This window comes from Typopeltis vanoorti, chromosome 25 (assembly GCF_054136105.1).
Source record: "Typopeltis vanoorti isolate ZY-2024b chromosome 25, IOZ_Tvanoo_1.0, whole genome shotgun sequence".
Lineage (NCBI taxonomy): Eukaryota > Metazoa > Arthropoda > Arachnida > Uropygi > Thelyphonidae > Typopeltis > Typopeltis vanoorti.
The window spans coordinates 56642928-56669512 of record NC_143573.1 but is presented as its reverse complement, the minus strand read 5'-3'; the positions used below and the strand labels follow the sequence as shown (position 1 = coordinate 56669512).

The 26585-nt window shown below is 36.8% G+C and overlaps 1 protein-coding gene across 1 annotated transcript in view; it reads left to right on the top strand.

The window, feature by feature from the left end:
- Positions 1-26585, top strand: part of Sbf (SET domain binding factor) — a 631948-nt gene that overhangs the window by 603496 nt on the left and 1867 nt on the right. The window contains 1 exon segment of the mRNA XM_090414822.1: positions 930-1061. Coding sequence (XP_090270948.1) covers positions 930-1061 — 132 coding nt within the window.

The following is a 26585-nucleotide window of genomic DNA, read 5'->3' as shown; positions in this document are numbered from 1 at the left end:
AGTTTAAGATAAGATTCCTGTTTTCATGAAGGCCTAATGCAGTTCTGTAAGTTTAAAAATAGTATATATATATATTTTCATAGAGTGTTTTTGTCTCTCTCTCTTGTAATATATTATGTCCAATGAAATACGAGATCGCTTCCTGCCATAAAACAGTCGATCAGCTGGCAATCACACACACAACCTAAACATCCTCATTACGAAAGCTTTGCTGATGATCAGCTAAATTTTAAGAATAAACCTACTATACGTAAATAAAAAGGAAAGAAAAGAAAAATAGCAGGTTCAGAAACAGATACCAAATATAATAATAGTAACACAATATTTTTACCACTGGACAAATTTTTTGGCCTTTGTAAGAAATACCTGCATTCTGAGGAAAGAAATTTCATTCTTCGGTAAGTGTGCATTTTTGGATATTCACAGTCCTTGGAGTTTGGATTCACTACTGATTCACACACCTTGCATGAGTAATATACTTGAGAATAAGAATATAAATTTCTCATACAACTCATTTAAATCTTCACAAAAAGTTGCATGTTTTTCCCAAAGTATCTTCAACCAGAGGTTAATTTAAAATCTGTTGATGGAATTATCATAATTTTTTAATCATAATTTCATCTGCAAAATTCAGTATTTGAAATCTATAGCACATTAGTATTGTAGATGAGCAAATTTTATTAATTTAATCTAGAAATCCATGCTCTTTGAATTTTATATGATTGTTATTTTATAATTATTTTAGCTAAAATTATAGCATAATACAGTGTAAAATGAAAATAGCATGTAAACATATCCTCATTATCAAGTATTTGAGTTACTTGAGGGTGATATACACATCATGATTATATCCCTAATCATGTGGAATATCTAATTATTGGACTTCTATGCTTTTAGGCATACACATATGTATTTTTTGTTTTCTGCAGCTGCGCTATTATGATGCGATGGAGGATTCTCATTGTAAAGGATTGATTGACTTAGCTGAAGTGACTTCGGTGGCACCAGCAACCGTTGTACAGGGTGCCCCAAAGAAAGCAGATGAAAAGGCCTTCTTTGATGTGAGTTTAAATAGCTGTACAATTATCAAGCTATTATCGTACTGTTAATGTGATGGACAATTGAATAAACTATTCTTATATTACTGCTATGTATATATCTGAATGGTAGTTTACACATCAAAAATGCTCCTGTACATTATTGATATTCGTACTCAAAATAATATTTTGGTGTTGATTTTTTTTTTTTTTTTTAAATCAAAGAAAGTATATTATTAATTTAATGTTGTGAAATTTATAAGTAGGTATCTATGAAAATTCTGGATTCCTTAGTGTTATTCTGATAAAAGTTGGAACACACACAGACATGCAATTCATGCTGCTCAGGATATGTTGATCCTGGCTCTGCATATACTGTGAATCACACTTAGTTTCATGAACATTTTGCAAACTTATTTTACAAAACTTGTTTGTTGTATTCAATAACACTGGGAACAAAATTATTATTATTACTTTATTCACATAATTGATACACAGTCAAAACAAGATACACATTCAAACAGCAATTTGACGTGTTACAGAACAATTCAGATTCTACCCAAGAATCTAAGAATACTCTGTCAAACAGTATTGTAAAATATGAACTGTTCTGAGTAACACTGTTTTTTGTAGATCATGTGTGTTCACTTTGTTGATGTTTAATTCTTGTAAATAGTTGGATAGCTTTTTTGAAATTTCACCAAGTGCACTGATACCTATTGGGGTGAATTTGATGTGTTTAAGCCACAGCCGACCAACTTCAATTGCCAGATCTCAATATTTAGTAATTTTTTCTAGCTCTTTGTTGTTATTATCACTGGGTATAGCATGCCAATAATCCAAACCTGTTGATGTTCAATAATTGTGATGTCAGGTCTATTGTGTTCTAAATACCTATCAATTTGTATTCTCAAATCTTACAGAATTTTTGCTGTTTCGTTTTCCAATACTGTCTCTATTTTATCCTGCCACCAGTTATCAGAAATAGGAAAGACATATTTTTTGCATAATTGCCAATGAATTATTTTGTCCACTTGATCATGGCAGTATTTATAATCAGTTTCAGCTATCTTGCTGCAATCACTGATTACATGTTCTACAGTCTCATCTTTCTGATTGCATAATCTGCATTTGCTGTTATTATTAATGTTCAAAATTTTTGCTTTGATTGCATTAGTTTGTAACACCAGTTCTTGACCGGTAGGAATAAATCCTTTGGCTTCTTTTTTAATATATCCATATTGCAGCCATTTCCACATCTTGGTCACGTAAGTTTTTTCCTCAGTATCTCAAAGAAGCTGGTCATCATCAAATTCTTGACATGTACAGTCAAGGGGTGTACAGGATATGATAGTACTACATGAAAAACTTACATCATTACTAACTTCCAATCTACAGTTTTCCTTCAAATCAATCTGTTACCTGTCAGGACTCCAACATTATCAGATCTTATGTCTTCTAAGGCACTTTTTACTATATCAATTCACCTACATCTTGGTCTTCCTCTAGGTCATTTTGCTGCCAACTTGGAAGAGAGTACTTGTTTTACTAATCTTTCCTCTCCTGTTCTGTTTAAGTGACCATACCACCTAAGATTAACTCTGCTAACACATTCTTGGATGCTAACAATGACAAGTTCTTTTCTAATATCCTAGTTTTTAATAGGATATTGCCACTGATGAGATCTGTTCATGCTCCTAATCTTTCTCAAGACTTTCATATCTGTGGTCTCTAGTCTTTGGTCAAGTATTTTATTTCTAAGTCAGATTCATAAGTTAAAATTGGTTTGAATGCTCTCTCTTGTATATAGATAATTTAGTGTTTTGACTAATTTCTCTCTCATCATCATCATCAAATTCCTGCCATGTACCCTCAAGGGGTGTACAGTACTACATGAAAAATTTACATCATTACTAACTTCCTATCTACAATTTTCCTCCAAATCAGTCTGTTACTTGTCAAGACTCCAACATTATCAGATCTTATATTTCTATCGTCTAAGGCACTTTGTACCATATCAATCCACCTATATCTTGGTCTTCCTCTGGGTCGTTTTCCTGCCAACCTGGCAGAGAACACTTGTTTTGCTAATCTTTCCTCTCCCATTCTATTTAAGTGACCATACCACCTGAGATTAGCTCTGCTAATGCATTCCTGGATGCTGACAATGTCAAGTTCTTTCCTAATATCCTCATTTTTAATATGATGTTGCCATTGATGCCATCTGTTCATGCCTCTAATCTTTCTCAGGACTCTCATATCTGCAGTCTCTAGTCTTTGGTCAAGTGTTTTACTTCTGACCCAGCTCTCAGATCCATAAGTTAAAACTGGTTTGAACACTGTCTTGTATACAGCTAATTTAGTGTTCCAACTAATTTCTCTCTTATTCCATATGAATTTATTCAATTGACTTCCCACCATACCAGCTTTGCTGATTCTGTTATCTGTTTCTATATTTAATTTACCATCTTCAGTAAAAATCGTGCCTAAGTAACTGAAACGTTTTACTTGTTCCACAGGTTCTCCATTCACAACACAGTTGACATTTTCAATGATTCTGCCTATTTTCATTGTCTTTGTCTTTTTATTGCTGACCTTCATACCATATCTATTACAATAGCTATTCAATTTAGTCAGAGAATCTTGCATACTTGTAGCGGATTTATTTAGAAGTATAACATCATTCGCATAAAGCAAAGAGCTGACATTAACATCTCCAATTTTGATATCATGTTTAATACCACTTTCCTTCATAATGTGATCCATATAGATAATGAATAACAGAGGGGATAATGTACATCCTTGTCTCACACCAGATTTAACATTAAACCATCTTCCTGTACTTCCTTCAATTCTAACTGCTGACTCACAACTCAAATAAAGACTAAGTATTGCTTGATATAATGCCCCATTGACACCATATAACTGCAGCGTATTGAATAGCTTCTCTCTTGGCATATGCCTTTTCCAAATCGACAAAACTTAAATACAGATCTTTGTTATATTCCCATGCTTTCTCGACTATTTGTCATAAAGTGAAGATCTGATCCTGACAGCCTCTATTTGGCCTGAATCCAGCTTGTTCTTCACCAAGCTTTTCTTCCACAATTCTTCTCAACTGTTTCTCAAGTATACTTGCATAAATCTTGCCAGGAACACTCAGTAGGAAAATACCTCTGTAATTCTCACATTCAGTTTTATTTCCCTTTTTATATATGGGTACTATGAGAGCTCTACTCCAATCATCGGGAATTCGTCCCTCAGTCCAGGCTTTCTGAACTATGCAGTGCAGCCACTGTAAGACTTTTATACCACCATACTTCAGCACTTCTGGTCGAATATCATCTACTCCTGCTGCCTTTCCACATCCTTTGATGGCTTTTTCTACTTCAAGTATGGATATGTATTCCTGACTGCATGCCTGGTCAGTGTTTTTTACCACTGTGCTGTCGTCACTGCTTGTTTCATTTAGCAGTTTTTCAAAGTAATTACTCCATACTTCAAGGATATCTTTTTCTCCTGTTTTCATGTCACCTTTATCATCTGTAATTCCTTTTACAGCACTCTTTCCTCCATTCCTAAGCTTCTTCAACAACCTCCAGAATATTTTGCCACCTTCTTGATATTTATTTTCTCTATTCTTGCCAAAGTCCTCCCATGACTTTTGTTTAGCTAGTTTTACACAGTGTTTTGCTTTCTTACATTTGTCTCTGTATTCTGTAAGAGTAAAAGCTGACTTATTTGCCAGAAACTTTTGATATGCTTTCTTCTTTTCCTTCACTGCCTCTTTAAATTCCTGTGTCCACCAGGGAGTTCTGATTTTTTTTTATCCTTGCATACAACCTCACCACATACCTCTCTGGCAGAATCAATCAGTGTTTTCTTCAGAGTTTGCCACTGAATCTCCAAGGTCTGATTCCTGTTCTCAAACTCTTTCATTTTCTTTTCAATAATCTTTCTGTATTTTAGTCTACAGTTCACATCTGAGAGCTGCTCAACTTTTATTCGCTTTAAAACTTTCTTTCATGTTATTCTTTTCAATATGAAATTCAATTTTATCCTGCTCAAGACTAAATAGTGATCACTTCTAATTTCAAATCCTCTGTACACTCTGGTGTCCTGCACCAGGGAGAAAACATCACTATCAACAATAACATAGTCAATGAGACTTTTCTTATTCCTAGCCTCTTCTCTCCATGTGAATTTGTGCACATTTTTATGTTGGAACATGGTGTTAGTAATAACTAGTCCATGTCCTGAACAGAAATCCAACAGATATTTGCCATTATTATTAGCTTTGCTCTTTTCTCCAAATTTTCCCAAAATATTTTTATATGTCTCACAATCATTTCCTACTCTTCTATTTAGATCCCCAACAAGGACCAACTTTTCCTTTTTCATTGTGTCACTTGCTTTTTCTAAAGCGTCAAAAAATTCCTCCACTTCTACCTTAGTAGAACCTTCTGTGGGACCATAGGCACAAATAAGTCTCATTGTCCAGTTCCCCATTCTCTTATTTGCCCACATTACTCTACTTGAGACTGACTGCCATTCAAGAAGATTAGCCTCGTATTTTGTGTTGAATACTATGGCTACTCCTTCTTTTCCTTGATTGTCATTGCCTGAATTTAACATTTTGTATTTATTGCTCAGAAAGATCTCACCAGTTGTGATCTTTTTTGTTTCAGTCACCCCTATTATGTCGATCTGGTAGTTATCTAATTCCTCAGCTAGCTCCATTTCTTTGCCATTCAGGCTTCTTACGTTGATTGTACCGATCTTTAACTCTGGTGATGTTGAGTTGGGGTTTGTTTTCAGATTTGTTCCAGTAGCTGACTTTTCACTGTTCGTCCTGGTTCCCTGGTGAAAACAACGGGGACCTTGTTTAACCAGGCGATGCCCCAGCCGACATGAAATTTTGTCATGTTGTACCATCCTTTTTTATTTTGGTTTAACCAATAAGAATACAATTTGGTTGGCTAAATCCCAAATTGCCAGCCCATCCTCGTTTGTTCAGTATCAAAGTGGATACCCAACTGGGTGCACCACAAGAAAGTGAGAATTGGACATTAGGTCAGAAGCCCTGGTCGGTTCTCCGCATTCCTTTAAAGGCTGTGTGGAGGTCTCCTCTCATTATGCAGCTTTGACCCTTAAGCACCCCTGATTTCTCTCTTATTCCATATAAATTTATTCAGTTGACTTCCTAGGTATCCACGTGTGGCTTCATGGTGAGTAGGGAATTCTCACGCTGAAACACACTTCCTTTGAGAATTAATAATTTTTCTTCCTCTAGTTTACCAGAACCTTCAATAAGCACCAACCATGTCCAGAAACCATTGTAGCATTGATCAAAAACAATCAAGAAACAAGAAAACTATCTTTATAATTTTGCACTCAACTGGCCAACATCCACTTGATGAAATTATAAATACAATTACTACATCCTTGAATTGTATATAATTTGCCTGCAGTCTCTTTAGAGCTTATCAAAGAGGAAAATTGACACTGGCTTGCACCTGCAGTGAAAGAGTTCATATTTTGGCAGGAACAAATCACTCAGAAGGGGAGAAATACCACAAAAGTAGCAACAATGAGAGAAGATATGAGAGAGTTGTCAAAAGAAGCAAAAATGAAGAATAAGAAGTAAAGGCTATGAGCCAGCTGCCAGAAGTATCAGAACTAAAAGAGAGGAGATTTTGGCCAAAAATTATAGGCCTCAGTGAGATATGGTTGACTGAAAATGATATAGTTGCATAAATGGAATATAAAGGGTATTGTGTTTTCAAAGAGAATAGGGGAAATAGGACAGGAGGTGGAGTATTCCTCATGACAGCTGAAGATCTACAGCCAACAAAATTAAGAGTTAAAGAAGATTTTAGGTCTAGGGAAGATGGTTCATTTAAGGCTATCTGGTGTGAGATGGAGGCCAAAGGACAAAATATATTGTTGTTTGTTGCAATAGACCAAGAGATACAACAGGAAGATGTAGATGACAAGCATTGGCAGGTTAGTACAATGAGTGGAGGCTGAACAATTATTATGGGAGACTTCAACTGTGGTGACATACATTGTAAGAAGGAAGGGGAAAGGGGAGATGACAAGATGAAAGTGGAATTTATACAGTTGCTAAAGGATAATTACCTGAAACAACATGTTATAGAGAGGACAAGGACCAGGTTTGAGAGTACTGGATCTGTTAATAGCATCATAAGATATATATCCATAACCAAGTAGACACTCTGCTTCTAGTCAAGTTGAGTGACCATGTAATCTTGTTTAGAGAAGCTGCTAAACTTGTGGAATTCTCTGTCAAGGAAAGGTTTTTGTTAACTATAAAGCTGGTAATTATGTCTGGCTTAGGAGGATCCTGGAGCATTCCCATGCCTTGAGAAGCTACAAGGAAAGAATGGTAGTGGTGGACAATAAGTGGTCAGAGATTCTTGAGAGAAGCAGCATCAAACTGTATGTCCAAGGTCAGGAGGATTGAACCAAGTGGGAATTAAGTAGATGAATAGAGATATAAAGGAAGAGCTAGAAAGAAAAAAAAAATAAGAAGAAAGAAAGAAAGAAAACACTGGAGGGAATACGAAGAAAAAGTTATACTCATAAGCAGTACAAAGTACAAGCAAGAAAAGTGACTAGTATGATAAAAAAAAAAACTCGGACTAAGATAAAAAAAAAACTCGGACTAACTGTGATCAGTGGCTGATTACCCATTAAGGCAATGAGGCACGTGCCTAGGGGCCTCAAGCTTTGGGGACCCCCAAGCCAAGACATTTTCCTATAGTGTTTTAAAATAGATTAATGTTTTCAGTAAACATCATAAAAATCTTGATTATTTTAAGCGAAAATTTTTTCAAAACAGTTATTGTGTTTTAGTACATATTTTGAACAGTGCGCACTATCTACGCTTTAAATAATGCCGCAATACCAATGTGGTGCTAGTTGACAAGCTTTGTATTTTGAATAGTGCGCGCTATCTACGCTTTAAATTAAACCGCATTACCAATGTTGGCACACGGCGCTGTTGACAGCTTCGAGGTCACGAAAACTGATTGCATTGCCGAGATAGGAAGTTTCGCCTGGTTGCTCCTTAACTTCATTTGTTATTGAATCGTGTAAGAGTGAGGTGTTTGTTTCAAAAATAACTTTTTAGTGTGACTTTTCGTGTTTTCATTATTTGAGTATAGTGCAAGTAAAAAAAAAACTTTGTAAAATTGTAAAAAAAAACTGATAAAAAAAATTTTTTTTAATAAAAATAAATAAAAAGTTTTATTATTGATCATCCTTTAACTCTTTAACAGGCAGAAAAATCCAGAAGTTCAAAAAATTCAAAAGTACAAAATTTCATTTATTTGCTACCTAACTTTATTATTTTTTTATTATTATTTTTTTTTGGGGGGGGGCCAACTATCCTTAATCCGCCACTGACTGTGGTAGGATAACTTTAATCAAGGCTGATAGGAAAGTGACAGAGGCAAAAGAAATAGTTGAGTTACTGAGTGATCATTTTGCAAAGGTGTATCATCCAGGTGGAGATTTTGCAGTTGCTGATGAGACAGAGATACATACCAAAATTGATATGAACAGGAGGTATTCAGCATATTGAAAAATATGAAGTCTCAGCTTTGGCAAGGTTCCAAGCAAGAGGGTAAGATAGTTCCATTACATAAAGGTTGCTCCAAGACAGATGTAGCAAAGTACAGACCAATTAATATATCAGGAGTATTTGTTAAAGTATTGGAAAAGTTAGTTAAAGGTAAAATCCAACAGTGGGTGGATAGGGATGCAATACTCTATAATGGGCAGCATGGCTTTTTAAATGGTAGGTCCTGTCTTAGTAACTTATTCACATTTTATAATGAAGTGACAGAATTGAATAATGGCAATGCCATGATACTGCTTGACTTTGCCAAGGCATCTGACAGAATACCACAAGGAAACTATTACAAAAACTGAAGCAAATGGAAATGGATATGAAGCTGGTAGCATGGATAGGGGATGGCAGAGAGACACACACCTGAGAGTAGCATATGGTGGAGTGGAATCTAGGAGAATGATGATGATGACTAATGGAGTATCTCAGGGTTCAGTATTAGGGCCCTTACCATATTTACTTGAAGATGACTCTCACTCCTGATTTACTTTACAAAAAAAGAAATTAAAAAGTTTTGCATTTTATTGCAAATAGCAATAAAATTCAACCAAAAGGGTGAATTTTATTGCTGCTTGTTTGCCTGCCCACGTGATGAAGCAATACATAAATGATAATGAGAAGTCCCTTTGGAATGATAAACGAGCGAAACACAATCCAGATATGAATGTGTTAAAACTATGAAATATACCTTGCACACGAAAAAAAGTTTAAACATATTCATGGTAAAAGACATGCTGTCCCCAACAGCCACTATACTGCAGACACAAGAAAAACAAGTAGTTTTATTGTATCACTGAATAAGGTATAGAGACGTTTGCAGTCTGTGTAATATATTTGTCAACAAATATTGCAATTAGAGACAACTGGGATAAAAACAGCACTAACTAATGAATCACACGTCTCCCTTCCACAGAAACTATGCTGTATAGACTCGAGCAAAAGAGTATGTTGTACCACCAAACACTGTCTAACTAAAAATTATTGTCCAAACATTTGTCCAAATTTTTAATTACATGAAATAATTGTTTGTTCGATTGCATTTGAAATTTTCAATCATTAAGACAGATGACAAAGGCTAACTTCAAATAAAATTCTATCCACAGAATATGAACTAACATGCTGTCATGTGTGTGTAAGTCTTCCCACCAGCCTGACGTGGAAGTGGCATGCAAACAAACAGCAATAAAATTCAACCGAAGAGGCGAATTTTATTGCTGCTTGTTTGCCTGCCCACGTGATGAAGCAGTACATAAACGGTAATGAGAAGTCCCTTCGGAATGATAAACGAGCAAAACACAATCCAGATACGAATGTGTTAAAACTATGAAATATATAGTGAATGTTGTTATGGCAGTTTCAGATATTTTGGAATTCGGTTGAAGAGAATCAGCATTTCAACTCAACAACTGTCGGCTTGCCTTTGTTGTTGAGTTGTGCAATCTTTTGTTAATACCACACCAGTCATATGCACGTCTTCATAGCTGCTCTGTGTCTACCATTGCTGTCCGTTTCACAGTCTACTTTCCCTTCTCATTAGTTATTTATGAAAGATTGTTCATTATTTATCTCAATTGTAAATTACTGGTAATTTTTGCTTGAAATATGGAGAAACGTTCAAGTTATATCCTGGTTTTAAAACTCAAAGATTGAAATGCTCTTGAGGCCAGAAGTAGCAATAGCAAATAGGAGATTCTGGGTAAGTCTTACCCATTTTCAGTTTTTTCCTGAAAAATTTAGTTTCTGAAAATCCCCACATATATCTCACATCATGATTTTTTCTTTAATTTTAGGAAAAAAAAGTGCAAGTTATATTTGAGTAAATACCGGTACTCTTTAATTTGTATATCAGTGATGATATAGGGAAAGATTTAAGAGGGGATATTCAGTTGTTTGTTGATGATGCAAAACTGGGGAGGTCAATAGTGATAAAGGTGATGTAAATATCCTGTAGGATGGTTTAAATAAATAGACATTGTGGGCAAAGGATAATGATTATGAGTTTAATATTACAAAATGCAAAGTTATACGCTTTAGTTTGAAAGGGTTGCATACTGTGTGTCAAATCGATGGTACTTGATTGCAGGAAATTGATAAAGCTAGGGAATTTGGGATAATGGTGGACAGAAAGTTGAAATTCAGAGAAATAAAATAGCTCAAATGATTACTTGGGCATTGAAAAACATGTCCAAGTAAAGATAGGGAAGTTATTTCCCTTCTTTATAAGGCTGTGATTAGGTTGCATCTTGACTAATGTGCACAGTCACCCTGGACCTCTTGGGGATCAAGAGGTGAAGAGGATTCAGAGACAAGTGACGAAGCTGATAACAAGTCTGTGGAATTCTCCCTATGAGGATAGGTTGAATGTGTATGGGTTACAAAGTTTAGCTGATAGGAACAAAAGAAAGGATATGATAGAAAGTTCTAAGATATTAAATGGTTTTATAAGTGTTTCAAAGGTAATTTTTTAATATATGACAAATAGCCAGAGAACTATGAGTCATGCATGGAAGTTGTAAGGGTGTGCAGACTAGATATTTTGCATAGAGAATGGTGAACAAGTGGAATGGGCTGCCAGAATTAGTTGAGTGCCCTAGCAATGAATGAGTTTAAGGAGAGGTATGATAGGTTTTGTGTGTGTAAAAGTAAGTGTAAGTCTCCCACAATGTCTCCACACTCCATACCATATATAATAATATACCAAAAATGGTCTACTTAAATGAGAATCTACTAATTGAAAAAATAATGGAACATATAGTGCAGAGAATCAAGGACATGCCTCCAGATCCATTAATTGATAAGATGGATAACTCTCTTTCCCTCACAAGAAGTTGCTAAAACAATTAATATATTTAATGCCCCTAGAGGGAGTCCAATTTGACAATGTCTTGGATATTTTTACTGAGGAAGAAGAAATGATGGACACTAGCTGTCCACAATTTTCCAAAAAAGGGGGAGGAAAAAAATCCATGACCAACATAAACAAGACCTCACAGCATCAGAAGCCAAATGACAGTACCAAAAATAAATAATAAACATGAAAACACTACTGTAGTTGAATTGTCATGGATTCTGCCAAATCATCAATAACATCAAGGCTTTATATTACAGAAGTATAAATGAATATGCTTTTCTCTGCAGGAAACATATCTGAAGCCTAGTGACAATCCAGTATTCCTAAACACAGCCATCGTTTGTAAGCACAGGACAGAATGGACCTACTCATGGAGAAGTTATCATCCTTGTGGACAACCACACAAGGGGCGAGTGCTAGTCTTGAAATTCACGCTTGCTCTTGTTATCATTCAGGGAGTGAGAGGTGTGATTGAAGTCTGATTAGCGGAATAATGAATTACTGACCATTTAAAACTATATATTTAGAAATTTATGTACATTTAATCATACAAATACAACATTTATTTTACAAATGATGTTCTATCTTTTTCAATTTAGCTACTTGAATACGAATTCTACCCTACAGTTCTTCTTTATGAACTGGTCAATAACATCGTCATAAAAAGTTGGTTATGACTTAATTTTCCCAAGCAACACGTGCACTTGTAAAGGCTGACTGAAGCTCACTGGCTAGAGCTACTTTGACTGCGTATGGCCTTGTGTTTAAGACGACATGAAGGGAGGAAATGGCTATGCACACGCATGAAATCACAGTGCTGCAACGAGGACTTGGTAGCTCCTACAACTGAGCAAGCCAAGGTAGCTTTGACTAGATGATCAAGCATTGGCCTTCAATACACAACACAAAGCTCGATTATTGCCGCGCAAGCTTAAGACATCTTCTGTCTACAAAAATAAAAGCCTAAATGGAATGCTTATAAATGCATGCATTTATTAACAAATAAATATTACTTCTTTCTCAATTAATGAGCTTGCGCAGCAAGTATGGAGAATTCGCCCCCGAACCACACTCACTTCTAGCAAGTCCCACTTAATACAAATGTAGAAGCAGTTGCCATTCAACTCTCAGTCAGATCTCTTATAACCGTATGCTGCATCTACTTGGATCCTGCTGCAGATATCTCTCAGGATGGCTTCATGACATTGCATTGCAGTTTCCATCTCCTTTTCTTTTACTGGGGGATTTAAATAGACACAACATTCTTTGAGGTAGTGCCCAAACTATCATCAGAGGAAGACTTGAGTATGCACAACAATAATTTCTCCATCTTGAACACCTTCCCCCCATTCATTGCCATTGACTTAACTGTCTGCTCATCCTCCTCTTCCCACTCTTGTCATCAGTTTTCCACTCAAGTAGGGTCCCACCCTTTTTGTTTAGCAGAATTTGATCCTTGGATAGTAAGCTTGTTGATCACTGATGAAGTGAATCATATTACAGAACGTGTTACAGAAGAAGCTGTCACAACTGCAACTCCTAAAACATCTAGTTGATTTCCACTTGTCCCTAAACTGTGAAGAACACTAATTGCACAGCAGCCAAGAAAATCTTAAAAAGGTTTGGCTCTATATATCGCAAATACCCCACAACAAGAAACTTGCTTTCAAGAATGCTTTGAAACATGCCCAAGCAAGACATATCTATTATCAGAGCCAAAAGTAATCCTGGAATAGGCAAAGAAGTGTGGGATAAAATCTAGAAGATGAAGGAAAGATATGCCAACTGCCATTTTCCATCCCTGAACATAATGGATGCACAATTGCTGACCTAATGGCAGTTCCTGATATCCTTCTGGAGATTTTTGCCAAAACATCAGCAACATCTTATCTCCCAAAGTTCCTTGTACAAAAATGTAAAACAGAAAAACAACAAATTCTGTTCTCTTTGAGTTGCTTGGAAGACTACAACAGGCCATTCACAAAATAAGAATGATAGTTGCCTCGCTTAAATGTTGCTCAGCTGCTGTTGTAACCTATAAATCCATTATGAGCTGATCAAACATCTGTCTCCATCTGCCATGGATCAACTATTGTACCTGTTCAGTAGAGTTTTCTGCAAGAATGTATTTCTGGATGGTAAAGTCATCCATGTAGAGGGCATTATTTGCAGCTGGAGCAATTATTATTACCATTCCTAAGCCAGGGAAGTATCCAAAATCCCCAATAAAATATCAACTAATTGCTCAAATCAGCTGCTTATGTGAGATTCTGGAAAAAATGGTTTTTATGGTTCCTGAATATAAACAATCTTTTTTTTCCCAGAACACAACTCTGGTTTTCACAAATATCATTCAACAACTGATCATCTAGTCCAACTGGAAGTATCAATTAGAGATGCCTTCCTAAAACACAAGCACTAACTTTTTTTTCAGCTGTGAGTGGAAACCACTTTCTCCTGATTGTATGTATACCCAAGAGGAAAGAGTCCAACAAGGTTCAGTTTTAAGTGTCATGTTTTTTGCGATGAAGGTTAACTCAGTATCCAAACAACTTCCTCCAGCTGCAAGTAATGCCCCCTACATGGATGACTTTACCATTGTCTGTCATTATATAATTTGAGAGTCATAGAAAGACATCTGGCAAGCTATTGACCACCTTAAAATGAATACTTGTTAATGGCTTCCCATTTTCTTTTCCCAGTAGAAGATAGTTTGTGCTTTTTCCCGCAGATATGGTCTTTACTGGACCCAATAGTCAGACTAGAACAAACTTTAATCCCAGTTACATGACAAGACAAGTTCTAAATGCTCATATTTGAGCCTCAAGAGCATGGCTTATGATAACTATTTCACTGCTGAGTTGTATGTGAGCTTGCCTTAAACTACTCAGTTTTTCTCTCTTACACACACATATGCCAATTGTTACGGATAAGTGATATAAAGTAGCGAACATCCTTCACACCCTATCTTCTACCTATTGGGTTCAGACAGATGTTCTTTGCTACATGTGTATTATGCACTGTTAAAATCGAAATTTGATTATGGATCTGAAGTTTATGCTTCTGCCAAAGGGGGAGAGAGAGAGAGAGTACCCTGTGATGGTTGGATCCTAACCACCATCAAGCCATAAGTATTGCAACTAGAGCATTTCGAACTTCACTGATCCCTAGTGTACATGTCAAGGTAAACGGACCACCCTTGTCACTTTGATATCAACAGCTGTCTCTACTATATGCTATGAAAAAATCCCTGCAAGACCGTCCCATGTGGTCAACTATTTTTTGCCTATGGTGGAAGAATCTGTACAGCACTCATCTGACTGCCATACAGTTCTTCAGTTTATGAACAAAAGCATCCATAGAAGCTCTAGGTATTAGGGTCATCAGTATTGCATAAATACACTGCTGCCATGCATTCACATACACCATCATATAGTTTTTTTTTTTTTTTTTTTTTTTTTTTTTTTCAGGCTTCCTAAACATTTTACCCTTCTTGTTGTCCTTTCAAGCTCATAGAAAGGAATATTCTTCTGATTTTGTGCTCTTTACACAAATTGTTCAAAATCAGAGGTACTAATGGGATTTTCTACTTTCTTCCCAGACAGCATGATATTATTATTATTATTATTGTACTGGGCAACTCCAAGGAGTCGACAGACTCATCGAGGGAGGCCCTAACATCATGACAAGAACAACTATTCGACATTGACACAGTATCTATCATACCTTGCCTTGAACTCATTCACGGTCGTAGCACCCGCAACAGACTCTGGAAGCTTATTCCATTCATTCACCACTCTCCAAGTAAAAAACCTAGCTCTAACACCCTTGTCAACCATGCTCTTGCCCAGCTTCCATGCATCGCCCCTAGTCCTCCCACCACCAGTCATATTTTCAAAAATATCTTCTGGATCAATCTTATAGAAACCCTTCAGTAATTTGAATGTCTCAATCATATCACCCCTCCTTCACCTATCGACCAATTTCTGCAACCCACAAATCTTCAACCTATTCTCATAAGGTTCATTCCACAGACCTGCTATCATCTTGGTCACTCGTCTCTGGATCCTCTCCACTTCCTCCCCATCACGAAGAAACCCTGGTGCCCATAACTGGGCACAGTAGTCCAGTAGGGTCTTATCAAGGCTCGATACAGAGGAACAACAACTTGTTTGTCTCTGCATGTTCAAGTATTTTTCAGAAGCCAAGTGATTTGATGAGCTGATTTAGTCACTTTTGCAATGTGCCCCCCTAAACTTCAATTCCTTATCCACCAACACTCCCAAATCCCTGACCTCATCAATCTCTTGGAGTATGGTCCCACCAATGCGATATACTGCTGCTATTCTTTTCACTCCAAAGTGCATAACCTTACACTTTGCCACATTAAATTGACATCCATTTTTCATAGCCCAGTCCTCCAAACTATCCAAATTATCTTGTAAAATTTTGACATCCTGTGCACTCACAATTGCTCTACCCAACTTTGCATCATCAGCAAACAAGTGAACACTTCCTCTCAAATCCTTTCCTATATCATTGATGAACAAATTGAAAAGCAGTGGTCCAAGAACAGAGCCCTGTGGCACATCACTAGTCACAAGCCGTCTTTTAGACTCTACTCCTGAGTAAACCACTCTCTGGTATCTCTCCTTCAACCACCCACCTATCCATCTCACCAACCCTATATCTATCCCCATCTCCTCCAGTTTACTGATTAGGGTTCCATGTGGTATCCTGTCAAAGGCCTTGGCAAGGTCCAGTAGTATCACTGTAAACCCATTACCCCTATCCAGTTCAGCCGTCACTGTGTTATAAAACTTGAGCAAGTTACTGAGGCATGATCTACCCTTCACAAAACCACAGTGTCCCCCATACAATATCCCATTTTCATCTATCCAGTCCTGTATTCTTTTCTTGACTAATTTCTCTAAGACCTTGACAATGATTCCTGATATGCTAATCGGTCTGTGATTTACAACAGTAGTCTTGGAACCACCTTTATGCAGTGGAACTATTTTCCCCTCTTTCCACCCCCTTGGGACTAACCCAGATCCAAGACTCAAATTAAACAAAATGGTCAAGGGTACTGACAATTCTTTAGCTGCTTCTCGTACGACACGAGCTGGTATACCATCCAATCCCACAGATGTATTGACATTGAGGTTATGCAATAGACTACTCACCTCCACTTCATTCACCACAATTCCCGTATAATCTACTGGTTTATTCGTTTCTACAATGTTACCACCTGGATGATTTATTCTTGCAAAGTGCTGGCTCAGTAACTCAACTATAACAACTGATTCAGTTACCTCCCTACCATCGGCATTCTTTAAAATCATTCTGCCATGTACATTTTTCCTTTTACTTGCTACATATCTAAAAAACTGTTTAGGATTCTCTTTAGCCTGCATGGCCAATGTTCTTTCGTAATCCTTTTTTGCTTTTCTTACCACACTCGTTACACTTCTGGCCTGTGCTTTATACCGTTCATGTGCCTGTCGGTCACCTTTCTCCTTAAATTCCCTCCATAGTTGTTTCTTTTTTTGCAACTCAAGCTTAATGGTGTTATTCATCCATTTAACCCCTACTTGATTTATTATTCGGACTCTAGGTATGCAGTCAGCCATTGCTTCATGCAAACACTTCTTAACTGCCTCCCATGCACTATCAACTTCTAGTCCTTGCAGTTGTACATGCCATGGCACTGAACCAATCAAACTCCTAAGCTTGTCATACTTTCCAGCCCGATAATTCCACATGTACCCTGTCTTTATTGAAAATTTCACACCTTTAGCCACCTCCCAAGTCAAGACCCTATGATCACTCTCACCAGTTGGTGGCAATGTGGTCATATTTGTTACAGCCAAATCCTCAGATGTAATTACTAGGTCAAGCACTCTCTGACCCCTAGTATTTTCCATTACATGCTGTCGCAGATAGTTATCCTTTAATAACCGCATAAAATCCAATTCCTTCCTCCCGTGTGTGTGTCCTCTCCTCACTCCAATCAATGCGACCATAGTTGAAATCTCCCATAATAATTATCCTCCTTCCACTCATTTCTTCTATTTGCTTGTGCATACTGTCACCACCATCTTTTCCATCACCTGGTCTATAGCAGCACCCAATTGTATATTTAGTTCTGCTAGCCACAATCTCACACCAAATGGCCTCAAATGTGCTCTTTTCTCTATCCTGCAATTCAACTTCTATTCTCCTTGGCTGCAGCTCATCAGCTATCATCAACAATACTCCTCCCCCCATTTTATTCTCCCTGTCATTCCTGAACACACTATACCCATCACATTCAATCCCACTAGCTATATCATCTACAGTCAGCCATGATTCACTAATACCAATAGCCTGTGGTCTGGAAGTGCCAACCATGGCCAAAAACTCTTCCTTCTTGTTCCTAATACTCCTAGCATTAGTGTACATGAATTTAAGACCCCCATTAGCCCAACCCTACCTTGATGCCTTATATTAACTATCCCACTCTGATTTGTTGTCCTTATTTGCTCGGGCATATTATATTCCTTTATACATTCAACTGCCTCCCTAAGGACTGTATATCTACTCCCCCCCCCCCTTAATAAATCTAGTTTCCCTGAATTTGCACATCCACTACATTCAGCAACACTTTCTCAAGGTCTCCTTACACCGTAACCATTCAAATGCAAGCCATCCATCTTATATAGATCCTTTCGCCCATTGAACTCACTCCACACGTCCACAAATTCCACACCACTCGTCATACATAACCCACACATAAAGTCATTCGCAATTATGGCCCTCCTTTTAAACATTTCACTGTCATACCGTGGCAAAAGACTAATCATTTTAACTCTCTCACTCTTTTCTTTTGCTACCTCAAACAATTCATTCAAGTCTTCTATCATTTCCATTTTATCTCCTTTCAAATCATTCGTACCTGCCACAACAATCATTTCTTTCACCCTTTCCTTTTGCTCTCTAATAGACTCAGTTACATCCATTATGGTTGCACCAGGTTGGTACAATTTTGTCAAATCCTCTACTAACACACCTCGTACTAACGAGTCTCCATACAGCACTCTATCCTTCATTTTGTTCATGTTCACACTCATACGCCTATTTTTCCTGTCATACTTTTTATTATTGGCTGGTTCATTCAGTCGACTTTTGCTCATACGCACTAGCTGCTGTTTTGCCCTTTGACAATGCGATCTCACTCGTTGCATCTATCTCATCTTTTTTATTCTCTGTAAAACCAATAATACCATCATTCACACTTTTTACATTCACACTCTCACAATGCTCTGCTACAACCTCGCCGTTTCTTGTCATATCCCTATTTTCTTCATTCTGAAGTTTGACAAAAATATCACACTCGCGATCCGAATTACACTTTAATTCCTCATTCTCCCTACATTTTCTACACACGTTCACTCCTTTATTGTCATCTAACCACACTCCAACCGCACTCCGCAAAGCATACATTTCGCAGATATTACACTGAATCATCTCCTTTATATTACCGTTCTTGAAAGAAGATGGCGAACCATCATTACTGGCCGCCATTTTCCTTCGTACCGGAGCCATACTTACTTGTAATATATTTTATCAAATTATAAATTATAAAACACCAAGAACACACAAACAGATGCACTAAGATACACAAGGCAAACAAAACTACGCAATATTAAAGTAAATTTATCAACGATAACTGAAAATAACACTTATCTTATCAGGAGCTTTCACGAACACTACACACAACGAATCCCTCTAGCGGTGACCTATCTGTCCAGATGCACTGGAATATGACAACTTCACTACTGAGCTGTATGTGATAGTCACAAAGCCGACTCTCTACAGGCAATAAGATGTCTAAAGCTGCAGAAGCTTCCAGGCTCTCTCATATTAACATGTCCTCTCTCAGTTAGAAAAGCTATGTTTGAATGTGTGTTTCTGTTGGATTCCAAGCTGCATTGTGATTAAAGGAACGAGGCTGCAGATACTGCAGCTAGGTCAGAAGTAGTATGGAAGAAAGAGAGAGCGAGAAACCATTAACAATCTTCATCAAACCAAACCTGAAATCAAATTGTGGTCATCTAGTCTATGCAGGGATCATTAGGAGAAAGTTGTTTTTACTCAACTCAGAATAGGCCATAGTCATCTTGCACGCTCCTTCCTACTGAAGAGTGATGACGTGCACGTGTGTGTGTGTATGTTCTGTGGTTCTGAACTGATCATCATTTAATTGACTGTTTTCATTTATATTCATAATCCATCTGAGCTCTGTACACTCAGGCAGATTTTATTAGATTCATCAAGTGTTTCTTTCATTTTTAAATATTTACAGAACATCAGTATTTACCACTGTATAGAGATCACATTCATATTGTATGTTATTATTCTTCTCTTCAAGGATTAGCCATTCACCTGTTCTAGCTTCTGACTGGTCTTTTCCATCTTGCAGCTGGTCTCCCTCCCTCCAGTCTATATCTATCCACCTCTTTTGGTAGCTGATAGCTTTCCATCCTTAAAGAGATTATATTATTTTTATTTATAGAATATAGTTATTGTATATAGGTTTTTAATATCTCGTTGATTTTAGCTGTGTTTTTTATGAACCTTCTACACTTGCTATTATATACTTTTTATGTAATATCATTTCTGTACTGCCACGACATAGTGTGACCTTAGCTGTCTTGTTACCCTTAAATTTTTATCCAAACCAAATTATTTCTGTTCTCACTTGTTTATAGTGTAAAATTTTATTTGTCCTTATTTACAAATGTTGATTCTTATGCTTTCTTTCTGAAATATGAAGCACTGACAGTTATATTTGAAAACTTAATGTAATTAATGGGGGGGGGGAAGCAGCAGTGTGTAGCACTCATACACACTACTATATACCATTTTCCATAATTTAGGGAGTGTGATAACAGTTAGTATTTAGCAATAGCTAATCATCTTCACTCCTCTAATACCAGTTTAGTTATGAAGTAATGAAGGAGAATTTGTTGAACTGTTGCATGACAACATTTTCAAATAACATGTGAAAGAAGTGACTTGAGGACAAAGAGTGTTAGATTTGATCATGGCATCAGAAAGGGTCTCTGTTAAGGATGTAACTGTTTTGCCACCAGTTTGGTGACAGTGATCATGCCATATACTGACCTGGGAAGCAGCCAATTGTATGGATGTTCCAATCAGGACAGGTTATATACTAAACTAAAATCTGAAAATTATGAAAAACTCAGGAGAATACTGTCTTCGGTTCCATGGTATCACTTGTTAAATGGAAAGAATATCAGCAATGTATGGGAAGCTTTTAAAAGCTCATTAAATAATGCAGTATCTGAATGTGTCCCTAGATTTCAAAGAACAAATAAAATGAGAGTGAAATGGATCTTATGAATCTCTTGCTTAATGAGACTGCACAGGCAGTCTTGTTAAGCAAGACATCCATAAGAAGATGATGTGGAAGGAATATTGTGAGACTGAGAGTAAGAGGAGTTATGAAATATAACTTTTCTAGCCTGAGTTTTATATGAGATACAGAAAGCTAAGTTGGAGATGAAAAGAAATTGGCACAGGCAACCCAAAAGAATTTTATCATAATGCTGCAAGTAAAAAAAAATTAATGCAAAAAAATAACTTTACTGAATGCAGATCATACCCTACTATCAGAAGCAGATGAGGTAGCTCAAATAATGTGTATTCGCTTCAGATAACGTGTTCACAGCAATTAGGACAGATGGAATATCTGTCCTAATTGCTGTATTAAAGGAATGTTCAGCTGAACTGGCTAGGTCCTTGACATGCTTCTGTAAATTGTCTTAGCTCAGGAAATAATGCACAATAATCCCATTGCATATGGATGGTAGACTGATGTGTGTAACTGTCAACCTATCACTATCTCTGGAGTGATTGTGAAAATTTTAGAGAAGTTAATATGAACTCACATACTGAAATGGATGGATAAACAAGATATATTTTGCAAGGAACAGCATGCATTTACTAAACAGAGGTCATGTCTGAGCAGCTTGCTCATATTTTATAATAATATCATGGCTGAGTTGGATAAAGGGAATAGTAATGCTATAATACTATGAACTTTGCTAAAGCATTTGACAGGATTCCACAAGAAAGGCTGTTGCATAAACTGAAGAATATGGGATTGGAATGTAGGCCGATGGCTTGGATAAGTAAGTGACTGGCTGCTAGACAGGTATCAGAAAGTGATATATAAAGGGATAGGTGAATCTGCCAGGTTTAAGCTGGTGTGCCCCAGGGATCAGTTCTTGGAGCATTGTTGTTTAATATATATATTAGTGATACTGGTCAGAGGGTCAAATTCCAGATGATTGGAGTACAGCTCTCATAGTACTCATCTATACTTTATAGGGAAATAAAACTGAATGTGAGAATTAAAGGAGTTTTCATGTACTGAGTGTTCTTGGTAAGATTTATGCAAATATACTTGAGAAATAGCTAAGAAAAACTGCAGAAGGGAAGCTTGGTGAAGAAAAAGCTGGATTCAGGCCAAATGAGAGATCAGAATTTCACCTTAAGACAAATAGTTGATCTTAAATAGATCAAGTTGATCTATGTTATATCTTAAATCCTAAGATATAACATAGACCCAGAAAAGGTATATGACAAGGTGCCAAAAGGAAAGTAGTTCAAAACACTACAGTTATATGGTGCAAATGGGACATTATATCAGGTAGGTAGAAGTAATGAGCTATAAGTCTGCAGTTAGAATTGAAGGAGGTACAGGAAGATGGTTTGATGTTAAAATCATGTTAGACAAGGATATGTGTTATCTCCACTGTTATTAATCATCTGTATAGACTATGAAGGAATGTGTCATTAATTCTCAATAAATCCAGTATTAGCATACAAGATTCCCTGACTAAAATGAATAACTGTTGTAATAGATTTTGTATGAAAATCAGCAATAAAAGGACAAAGACAATGAAAATAGGCAGAAAAATAAAATAATAAAAATAAAAAAAACTGCATCATGAATGGAGAACCTATAGAACAAGTAAAACATTTCAGCTATTTGGACACAATTTTTAGTGAAGGTGGCAAATTACATATGGAAATAGACAACAGAATTATAGAGCTGTTATGGTAGGAAGTCAACTCAATAAATTTATATGAAATAAGGGAGAAATTAGCCAAAACACTAAACTAGCTATATACAAGACAGTATTCAATCAAATTTAACTTATGGATCTGATGGGTTAGAAAGAGAACACTTGATCAAAGACTGGAGACCACAGATATGAGAGTTCTGAGAAAGATCAGGGAGGGGAATAGATGGCATCAGTGACAATATCATATTAAAAAAGAGGATATTTGGAATAAACTTAACATTTTTAACAATCAGGAATGTGTTAGTAAAGCAAATCTTGGGTGGTATGGTATGGTCACTTAAACAGAATGGGAGAGGAAAGGTTTGTAAAACAAGTATTTTTTTGCAAGGATAGCAAGAAAAAGACCAAGAGGGAATACCAAGATCTAAGTGATTGATAAAAAGCAAAAAGGTTCCTAGGAAGACAGAAATATAAGATCTGATAATATAGAAGCCTTGACAGATAACAGATTAATGTGGAGGAAAATTGTCAATCAGAAGTTAGTTATGATGATATGATGTATCTTTTTCATGTAATACTGTCCTGTATCCTGTATGCCCCTAAGGGTTACACTTGCTTACATTAAGTGATTAATGATACTGGAAAGAGTCAGGCATATTTTCAGTTGCTTGCTGATGATGCAAAGATAGGCAGGGCAATCAGAGTTGCTACTGAAATATAGCATTTACAGGATGATTTGAATAGGTAGAAGTTTGGGCAAATGATAATAGCTACAAATTCAGTGTTATTAAATGTATAGTCATGCACTTTGGCATGATGAGATTTCAAGTATTGGTGGGATTCTGCTTGAAATAACTAATGAGGCTAGAGATCTTGGAGATATAGTATTGGAAGTTGTAGTTCAAAGGTCACATAATTGCAAATACAACTCGGAGAATATATAAAGATGATATTGGAACTGTGGAATGTAGATTACAAGGATAGATTGTGAGTATGTGTACAGTCACTGGCAGACAGAAGAAAGACTGGTGATATGATAGAGGTCTATAAATTTTTGAGAAGTGTTATGTGATATCAGTTGATAAAATTTTTCATTGTACAGAAGGTAGGGAGAGGACAGTGAGGGCACCATAGAAGTTTGTGTGCAGTTAAGAAAGTGGTAAGAACTAGATTTTTCTTCTCATAGAACTATGAGTTGATGGAACAGTTTGCCTGTTTAATCAGTGACTGCATCATCTAGTATGAATGTGTTTAAGAAAAGGTGTGACAGCTGGTGTGGGTTATGTATATCCCATGAAAGTTCTTGACTCCTTAGTGGTCTAATAATAAAAATAATTCCAGTATCAGTTCTCATGTTTATAAATAGTAGCAGTTACTTAAAAGGATTTAGAGAGCTAAAGGAAGATTAGAAGTGTCTGAAGAGGAATGTATTTTGAATACTGAGTACTGTAAATATCAGTAAGGTAGTGCGACTAAATGAGATTTCATCACATTTTTAAGGAATTGTTCCAAGGAGCTGACAGTACATTTGAGCTGATTGTTTAAGGAAAGTCTTGCAACTGTAAAAGTCCTCCCTAAGGAATAGAAATAAGGTGAGCTAGTGCCATTGTCTAAGGATAATGCAGACAGTAAACTATGACCACTTTGCATTTTTTCTGTGGTCATTAAGATTTAGAGGAAGTTATTCATAGTTGACATACAGAACTGGGAAGGTCAGCATGGATTTGTTAATATGTGCTCTTGTTTTAGTAATCTGATTACTTTTTATAATCGAGTAATGGGAGTTGTTGATGAGAAAAAGGTATATACTATAGATTTCTTTGGCTTTTACAAAAGCATTTGAGAGGGTGCGAGTAAGTTAATATTTAGGTTGCAACATATATGCTTAGATAACAGGCTGATGGATAGAACTGGAAATTGACTGATAGGTAGTAAGCAGTATATGGGAGAGCAGCATCACAGAGAAGGAATGGTACAAGTGGAATTCCACAGAGGTCAACTTTTTATGTCAGTGATATTGTCACTCTATTGTTGGGAGATATTCTTGTTTATGCATATGATATAATGCCCAAAGAGAAAACTAATAATAATATTACCAGTGCACTTCAGAAAGAGTCGAATAGCCTGGAAAAGTAAGTGAATGAAGAGATTGTCAGTTTAGATGTCATATGTATAGGGAACCATGCTGTCCACACCCAAGACTGGCTAACTTGGCCACGGCTGAGGAAGATCTTTCAGCTCCTCCTCACATTGCCAACGGGAATTGAACCTAGGACACTCCTTCCCCAGGCATATGGTTGCGAAGCACAGCCACTAGGCTAACCATGCAGACACCTTAGGTATACAATTTAATATTGCTTTCTCTAGATGCCCTTTAACTATCTCCCATGCACACTAACATCTTTCCCTTGCAAGATTTTATGTCATTTCACAACTTCAAGCTTCCTCCTAAGCTTGTCATAATCTTCTGCCTTATAGCTCCATATATACCCCTTCTTGATAGAATATTCCTCATTTTGTACAATCTCCAAGTTAAGACTGCATAGTCACTTTCACCAATCAGAGACAATGTGATCACCTTGGTTATGGATAGCTCTTCTGCTCCTGTGACCAGGTCCAGTACTCTCACACCCTGAGTCCCCTCCATCACATGCTGCCTCAAGTAATTATCTCTTAGTAGGTGTATCCATTTCCTTCTTGCCATGTGATCTTTCTTCCTTCCAATCTATATCTCCATATTTGAAGTCCCCCATAATAATCACTCGACCTGTACTCATTGTACTAATTTGCTGATGCATCTCTTCCAGATCATTCATGGAACCCCCTTGGCCTATAGTAACAACCAACTGTATATTTTATATCCCTGGCCTTGATCTCACGCTGGACTGCTTCAAATGAACAGCCATCCTACCATCTATCTCTTATTCTTTTTGGCTGTAATTCATCTTCTGTTATCAGCAGTATCCCTCCCCCATATCTTCTTTTCTTCCCTGAAAATGCTAAACCCTTCACATTCTATCCTTGTAGCTACCTCATCTACTGTTAACCAAGTCTCACTAATGTGTATAATTTTTGGTGAGGTTGCACTGTCCAATGCCAGAAACTCCCTCCTCTTGTTCCTGGTACTTCAGCATTAGAATATAGAAACTGCAGCATCCCTTTAGGACCCCACCCACCTTTACTTCCTGAATCGACTACCTATTCATTATTTTTGCTTGAGAGACTAGATTCTGCACTTGGTCATTCTCACGCTTGCTTGCCTCATGGATGCTTTCACAAACACCCTAATTAAGTTTTCCTGAATTAATGCTTTAGCATGTCCAGTGAACAAAGCTCTTTCTAGACACCTATCACCAAAACCATTTATATGCAGTCCATGATGAGCATCACACAGATTGTTCTTTTCATCAAAGAATACCACAGATCGACAAATCCTACATCATTCCTTCTGCACAACCTACATATTGATTTATTTGCTACTAGTACCCTCCTCCTCAGTTTGCCTCTATCATAGCTTGGCAGGAGACTCTTCCCTCTTCTTCGCTCTTTAGTTTTGCTTCTTCTAATAACTCCTTCACATCTTCCCTCATAGAATATTTCTTATCTCTCAAATCATTTGCCAACCAAGACGATTAATTCTTTCGACTTATCTTTTTTATATCCAGATGGCTTGACTAATATCCTGAATTTTTGTACCAGGGGAACACAATTTTGTTACACTTTCATTAGGTACTCTCCTGATCATTGTGTCTCTGTACATAATTTTCTCCTTAACTTGGTTTTCTCATTTGTTCACTTAGTCTTTATTATTACTTTGGATTATCTGCTTCTTTCTCTTATCAACCCTGCTACTCTCTTGCCATTTCTGCAACTTTTCAATTTTGCATTTTGTCCCATGAAGGATAATATTCAAGCATTCTATTGCCTTATTTATGTCCATT